Raw genomic sequence first — 8,614 nt, 5'->3', positions numbered from 1 at the left:
TAACTAATCAAGTATTTGACAGTACTGCAATACACAAATCTGTTAATTTGAAGCCAAATACATTAACCATTAGCCTACATCCAACAAATTTATGTCATGTTTAAAGTGAACACGGGGTCTTTTTCAATCAGGGCTGTACCCAGTCCTGTTCATTAAGATTTGTCTATCATGTTAGAAATGTTAAACATCCCTAACTGAAGGTGACTCCTGCCCTGTTAAACTTTACATGTGTCCCACCATTTTCTGTATTAAACTTGAAACGTGTTGATGCACCACTGGCATCAATTCCTTTAGTAATTTTGATCACCTTAATATTTTTATTGCAATAGAGAATTATCTAAAACATAAAGATGTTAAGATTGCTTTCTGCTCAACCATTGTATACACTAAGCTGACTTAAGTGATGTTCCTTTAAGGTTTGGTCTTTGTGATGATCATGTAAATTGTGTTTGTCCTATTTGTAAGATGTCTTAAAGTTATTGTAATATCAAACTTCTGATCCTATTTTCTTGACACCTTGAAGTTATCTTAATAGTAAGTTTTGGTCCAATTGTTACGACACATTTAGGCCAACCAATTTCATCTATCTTTATATTGTGGCCTGGCATGGCCAGGTGGTTAAGACGTTTGATTCGTAATCAGAGGGTTGCAGGTTTGCACCAAACTTTTTTTTTAAATTAGTAAATCTTACATGAATTTATATGTCATAGTATTAAAGTTAACTTAATGAATACTGTTACCGTTTTGGAAAGTGTAGAGGTACAATATGAAGATTATGGTTTTGGTTTGTTTTGAATTTAGCACAGAGCCACATCAGGACTATTTGTGCTAACCGTCCCTAATTTAGCAGTGTAAGACTAGAAGAGGGATGGCAGCTAATCATTACCACCCAGTGCCAACTCTTGGGCTACTTTTTTACCAAGAAATATTGGGAATGATCATTACATTATAACACCCTCTCGGCTGAAAGGGCGAACATGTTTGGTGCGCTGGGGATTTGAACACGCGACCCTCGTATTACGAGTCGAATGCCTTAACCATCTGACCACAGTATAAAGATAAATGAAAGTGGTTGGCCTGAAAGTGTAATAATCAGACCTACACACACACACACTGATTTGAAGATGAAAGGCAGAAGACTTTCGAAACATCGTCTTCGACACTTGTGTCTCCACAACAGGCAATTGCCATCCATTCTGCAAAGTTCCATCATGGATACTCTGCCTAAACAATCTATCAGAGAATGTAACAGTGGTTCATTCTATCATGATACTACATTCACAAATACAAGTATACAACATAATTGTGTAAAAATGTTTATAGATATATGCTGACAGTGCATTAACAGATTTCAGATTTTATATAAATAAAACATAGAAATGTGTAAGGAATTTACAAGTGCATTATATATTTAATACAAATCAGACCAAGTCAAAATAACAGAAAATATCCATGTTGAATTTTCTCCATTTTGAAAATTTTATTGTTCGTCTTTTGGATGACTATTAAAATTGTTTTTAATGTTCTGATGGCAATGTTACAGGGAAAGGCTTATATTGTTAAGCTTTTATTTAAAAAGTAATAGAACACACTTTGTGACTGGACCACTTAGTACAAATTAATTACACTTTAAAAACTATAATGTATTTGAGGTATAGGCATTTAAAAAAGTGATTTTTGGCAACTTCAAGCCTTATGACTGTATTCTTAACTACAGTGCCAATGGTCATGCTGCATTAATTTATTACCAAGATTTTTTAACTTACTAGAATGGTTGTAACTTTGGTAATGAGTCATTAAAAATACAACTGATGGAAGTATAGAGCTGTTGTAACTATGATGATGAGTCATTCAAATTACTAAATGAGTAGCGAACTGTTGTAATCCTGGTGATGACTTATTAACAATACTACTAATGGACATGTACAATTGTAACTGGTGATGACTCAGTAACAATACTGCAAGTATAGAACTGTTGTAATCCTAGTGATGACTCAGTAACAATTCTACAAAAGGAAATATAGAACTGTTGTACTCCTGGTGATGACTCATTAACAATACTGCTAAAGGAAGTAAAGAACTGTTGTAATCCTAGTGATAGGTCATTAACAACATAACTAAAGGAAATATAGAGCTGAGGTAACTCTGGTGATCACTCATTAACAATACAAATAACAAAAGTATAGAACTGTTGTAACTCCGGTGATTACTTTTTATTAATAGTACTAAAATAGGAACAAAACTGTTGTAAATCTGGTGATGATGCATTAACAATACAAATAATGGAAGTATAGAGCTGTTGTGACTCCACTGATCACTCATTAAGAATACTACAAAAAGATGTATAGAACTGTTGTAACTCTGTTGATGACATAGTAAAAATACTAATAATGGAAGTATAGAGATATTATACTACTGTTACAGGTCATTAACAAAAGTACTAAAAGAAGTACAGAACTGTTATAATCTTGGTGATGACTCAGTAACTATACTACTAAAGGAAGTATAGAAATATTGTAATCCTGGTGATGTCTCAGTAACAATATCACTAAAAGAAGTATAGAACAGTTCTAACTCTGGTGATGACTCATTAACAATACTAATAACGGAAGTATACACCTGTTGTAATCCTAGAGACAGGTCATTAACAAAACTACTAAGGAAGTATAAAACTGTTATAATCCTGGTGATGACCCAGTAACAATACTACTAAAGGATGTATAGAACTGTTGTAATCCTGATGATGAATCAGTAAAAATACTACTAAATAAAGTATAGAACTGTTGTAATCCTGGTTTATGACTCAGTAAAACTACTATTAAAGAAAGTATAGAAATATTGTAATTCTGGTGATGGGTCATTGTCAAAACTACTAAAGGAAGTATAGAACTGTTTTAATCCTGGTAATGGGTCATCAACAATACCATTAATGGAAGTGTAGAATTGTATCTCTGGTGATGATTCAGTAACAATACCACTATAGAAAATATAGAACTGTTGTAATCCTGGTGATGACTCATTAACAATACTAATAATGGAAGTATAGAGCTGTTGTAATTCTGGAGACAGGCCATTAACAAAGCTACTAAAGGAAGTATAAAACTGTGCTAATCCTAGTGATGACTTATTAAAAATACTACTAAAGAAGTATAGAACTGTTGTATTTCTGGTGATAACTCATTAACAATACTAATAATGGAAGTATACACCTGTTGTAGTACTGGTGAACAGTCATTAACAATACTACTAAAGGAAGTATAGAACTGTTGTAACTATGGTGATGACTCAGTATAAATACTACTAATGGAAGTATAGAACTGTTGTAAGTATGGTGATGACTCGGTGAAAATACTACTGATGGAAGTATAGAAGTGTTGTAACTATGGTGATGCCTCAGTAAAAATATTATGAATGGGAGTATAGAAATGTTGTAATGCTGGTAATGATGCAGTAACAATACTACTAAAGGAAATATGTAACTATTGCAACCCTGGTGATGACTTATTAAATTAACAATACTACTAAAAGACGTATAAAACTGTTGTCACTCTGGAGATGAGTTATTAACAATATACTACTAAAGGAAGTATAGAACTGTTGTAACTCTGGTAATGACTCAGTAGCATTACTACTAGATGGAAATAGTGCAGAGTTAATCAACCATAATAACATTAATTAAGGTAGAAAAAAAGAAAAACTTCTGAAAAATTGTCTTTGAAGCATTAAACAACTAAAGGTATCAGAAGGTGAAAAACTATAAGGTCTTGTATAAACAGTCTCCAGGTGGTTGGTTTGTGTAAATAATATGTAATACACATTAAGGTACCGAAATGTGTTCTTCATAATTGTATGTGTAAAAAACTTGCATTATATTAATTATAAATCCCTGGAAGTGAGAAATATGGACATTACTTATAGCTTGACAATGAAGAATATTGTAGCACATAATGCAGCAGTATCAAGCTTTACTGTATATAGTGATTTATTGCACAAATTTTTCTACATACATTCACTTAATTGTATTGCTAGAAACTTCTTTATGCCTGTTTTGAGAGTGTCTGTGGCCACCAATAAGGTTTATTTGCAATGAACTTGATATCAGTGCCCTTAACTCTTAATTCTTTTGATTTAAGGCTCTCCTCAACCCTAAGTAAGGCAAGTCCATATCGTTCTTCATTGTTTCTGAACTTTCCAACATTTTTGCCCTGTTCATTCTCAACAATGCAGTCAATAGGTGCCTTGCTTCGGTCAACATCTGCATCAATTTTTACTGGCATTAATCTTTTTCTCACCACTCCAGTATAGTATGTCCTAGCTGTTAATTCTTGACCAACATAACAACCCTTATGGAAGCTTATTCCATGCAAATATTCAAGATTACATTCAAGAGGAAAACAATTTCCAGGAGGATGATCCTTCACTCCTTCTCCTACACCCAGTTTGTATCGAAGCTTTGTATATTCAGTGTCTTCTGACAGTCTAGCATCAGGAAATACATCTGTAACAGAACAACCTGCATTTAAGACCAAGCGATGACCTAGGACAGCCAAACGAGGATCTGCCACACTTATAATAAGATTGTCTGTTGTACACATGTTCGGAGCTGATGTAACTGGAGGCTCTGAACCACCTAATGGTAATCCATGTTCATCCACAACTTTGCTATCTTTACTGGTAGATGATACTGAAACTCCATCAGCATTAAACACTGTCCACACAAACCACTGGTTTTTGGAACTTATGTTAACTTTCTTTCGTAGTCTATACATTTTAAGGTGTTGTATTAAATTAAGATGAACAGACTGATCACAATCTAATAGAAACTCCGAATTTTTAAGTTTATACAAGAACAAGTCATATAAAACACGACCTTGGGCATTAAGAGCCATTGTATAAATACAAGGCAGGTTTACACGGTGTTGTGCATTTTCTTCAAGATGGTTAACACTGTTTGTCAGCAAACCTTGTAGCAACTGTGGAGTTTCTGTTCCAGACAAACATATGATACACCTGTTGCTCAGCTTTGCACCTTTCAGTTTGACTTTAGCAGTAGAATGAATAGTTGAAAGTCTTCTTACTTCCTCACAAACCTTTCCATTTCTTGTTACTACAGACAATAATGGATTAGAACATCTTGAAAGGTTGCTCAACATTTTCTTGATACGTTAAAATCTGTAAAATAAAATGCAAGTTGCTAAGAATGAGAAGTCAAAATAAAATCTTTCACTTACAAGACTGTCTGATGAGCTTCAGTGAATAACTAAAGGCTACTGCATGATGTTAATTCTAAGACAGAGCTGGGCAATAAGTGGTATTTGCAAATAAATAACATTTCATTAACTGATTAGTATAATGTTCTCCAAACCACGCAAGAACAAAATGTTGGTGGCAGGTTATACCAGACAATTACCTTCCCTTCAGAAGTTCAAATTTTGTGATAGTAGCAAATAATTGTAGTGGCTTTGTCACAACAAAGATAGGGCAAGTAAGTCTGCTGGCAAAGGGGTTTGAATCTGAGACCCTCTATTTAAAAGACCTTCACCAAAGTTGGACAAACTTTTAAGTAAAAAATAACTTCTAAAGTTAGAACTTCTAGAGTACAGATAGCTCATTATGTAACTTTATGCTTAACTTATAAACAAATGTAACAGCAATATTTCTATTACTTGATATTGGAATAACCAGAAATACTAACTTTTGACAATCGGAAACATGAAACTAATTATGATTGGTGACAATCAATTTAATCCTAACTTTGATTAATTGTTGTTGGAATAATTAAAAAGTGTAATAATCACAAACACAAATTTTGATTTAGTAATTTAATCATAACAGCTACCCATAGGTACTTATGTCAATTAAAAATCTGTCATATTTTATGAATGAAGATAAAAAAGTAACAAAGTTTTCTTTCTTCAGCCCAGATTTCAAGTGTTTTATGTTAAAAATGAATGCTAAATTAAGATTTAAGGGCATAATATGGTTTAATCTTTTGATTTTCAAATATTTCAGTTTATGAAAATATTTTATTTAGAATCTATAAAACAAAGAACTTTGCTTCAAACTTAACATAGCTCTGCATACATATATGTAATTAACTGTAAAACTAACTGAAGCAATTATGTGTTATCAAAACAATTAAAAATTTGTTTCAAGAAGTAACTACTTCATTTAATAAGTTGGAAAATTTAAAACTAATACATTTATACCAAACCTATGATACAAATGCAAACCTTATCACAAGTAACTGAAAAGAAGTCTCACCAAAGGAAATATAAATAGCTAAAAACATTAAATTAACAACCAAGAATTGATGATTAACTTTTGCAGTTAAAATATTCAAAATAAGGTATGCATTAAAACTACATTAAACAAAAAGTTGTCTTGGTAAAACACAGAATAAAATATTGACTGTGTCACATTTCACAGTTTGTTGTTCAATTCATTGAAAACTACAGTTAACAAACCATCCATTGCCAAGAACCCAGATAATCATTATATATCAACCTGAATTCAATCCCAACTTTTAAATATCTCATGTAATTAAAAACAAGTCTAAACATCCAGGCAGATAATCTAAATACTAAAAACTTACTTAATTCATGATTTTTCAAAAATGTTTATAAAGTTTTGTGGTTCTCAGTTAGACTTGGAAGTTAATTCCAGTATTTCAGATTAAGCTTATAAAAATTGAGGACCAATTTTCCAAACTACATTAAACTAGCAGCCTTTTACAGTAAACAGAAAATGAATGACAAAGCACAGTTACAAATAATTATTAACCTTTTTCTTGAACTCTTGTTACATTTCAGCCTTTTCCATAATCTGAACAGCTATTTGTTTTATCCATTCTATTTTCCAAATAATATGATATATCCAATACTTACAAGTTGTACAGTTGCACTATCCTTAACCTTTTACGTGTTTTCTTTTCTCCTTACACTACCGATATACTATTTCAACGCTCAACTGATGCCTTGTTATAATATATGAATTAAAAAACACACAACTAATTTACTTTATAGATGTTTCAACGGTTTGGCGAAGCCGATCTTTAACCATAACGTTTACTCTGACTAATGTAAATAATTACACGAAACTAAAACACTACGAACGTCATACTGCTACAGTTAGAATCCTACGGAGAAAAATGTTAAGACTTGCATTCGGTGCATTTGTTTACCCAAAGTTAAACGTTCCTGTACCAACTGTAATATTCAATTGCATTCAGAAAATGTAGCCTTCATTTATTATATAAAATATATAATTGTTGATGGATTAAACAATAATTTATAGAAATACAGTGAGAAGAAATTATTTAACTTAAATTCAATTTTAACATTATTCTAGAGATAAACGATATATTAAATGTATAACACCCTCTAAGATGTCGAAGCAGGTTTTGCAGTTTTGTTTATGTTGTTTTTTGTTACCACTGTGACGTTAAAAGTAAATAAATAGTTTGTGGGTTATCAATTCTCTCCATGATTGTGACTTGTTAATATTTTAAGGAAAATCATAATAATAAAAATTCACTTAGTAATTTGATTCACACCATAAAAATAAAACGGTTCTAATCAGCCTTATGAGCGCTAGCGATAAATAATTGAGAGAGGTCTTGTTGGCACTGGATATGGCGAATATAATGTGATTGACATATTATTACTCATTCCTTTTTTTTTCACTCCTGACTTTTTAAACTTTGTTTTGTTATGCTACATGGTTACTAATCTTTTGAACATAATGAGACCACATCAGGTAAATTTAAGTGCTTAACTACTTGTAAAGCTGGTGTTTTTTATCCTGCTATTTAACAACGAATCTCTAAATCAAATAAACTACGTATAGTATTCCACCTAAGGAGGCACATATTTACTCAACTCTTTCAAATTTTGCGGTATGTACACTGATGTATGAAAGCCCTTCGTTCCGATGACCCAAGGGTTATATTACGATAAAAATGAGTTTCATTACCCGCGATAATTCGAGCAGGGATGACCTTTGTGCTTAACAAGAAACAAATATATGAAGAATCCAACGGTGTTCACTAAATCTAAAATTGAAAAGAACTAGAACGATGTCAGAAGTATTAGATTCAGAGCCTACTTAGAAGTGTAAGGTAGCAAAATGCTGGATGTACTACCAGTGCAGCATATGTGGATGTGATCATGACAGTATATCAGTTGCTGAGAAAGCAACCAGTAAAATAGGCTATAAAAGAGTTTAAATTGTTTCTAATAAGAATTCTAAAATATCATGGAGAAGTGTGTCTATCTCTGTATCTCAAAACGGTTGATATGGGTATTAACACTTTTACTGATAAAATCATAATGAAATCAGTGAAACATATTGCATCTACAGTCTGGTTTGCAGTAAAGAATAGGGTCAGTCATTATCAAGTCAACACAAGTAGCTATTTTGCTACTTTTGTTCACATGATGGCACCTCAGGTGAACATTTGGTTATTTCAGGAAAGGTTTTATTGGAGTGGCATGAGATGTTGATAGATAGTTTAAAGCATGTAAAATATGTGCTCAAAGATGGTGCTATCTAAACCAAGAAGAGTAACATTCAAACTATGCCAAATTAAAGTACCAATGGAAATAACAACATC

The 8,614-nt window shown here is 32.2% G+C and overlaps 1 protein-coding gene across 1 annotated transcript; it reads right to left on the bottom strand.

Annotated features, from left to right (window-relative positions):
- Positions 1–3,964: 3,964 nt before the first annotated feature.
- LOC143238255 (iron-sulfur cluster assembly factor IBA57, mitochondrial) lies at positions 3,965–7,385 on the bottom strand. The gene is made up of 2 exons (XM_076478338.1): positions 6,888–7,385; positions 3,965–5,172 (listed from the first exon to the last, which is right to left on the bottom strand). Exon 2 carries the CDS (start codon positions 5,151–5,153, stop codon positions 4,038–4,040), a length of 1,116 nt encoding a protein of 371 aa, XP_076334453.1. The 5' UTR covers positions 5,154–5,172; positions 6,888–7,385; the 3' UTR covers positions 3,965–4,037.
- Between the last annotated feature and the right edge of the window lie 1,229 nt (positions 7,386–8,614).

Source organism: Tachypleus tridentatus, chromosome 13, assembly GCF_004210375.1.
Source record: "Tachypleus tridentatus isolate NWPU-2018 chromosome 13, ASM421037v1, whole genome shotgun sequence".
NCBI classification, from domain to species: Eukaryota; Metazoa; Arthropoda; class Merostomata; order Xiphosura; family Limulidae; genus Tachypleus; species Tachypleus tridentatus.
The sequence above is the reverse complement of the archived record's forward strand: the minus strand, read 5'-3'. Positions and strand labels throughout refer to the sequence as shown.

Bases quoted from the DNA above. Each gene is read 5' to 3' on its own strand.
- LOC143238255 (XM_076478338.1), bottom strand. From the start codon at position 5,153: ATGTTGAGCAACCTTTCAAGATGTTCTAATCCATTATTGTCTGTAGTA.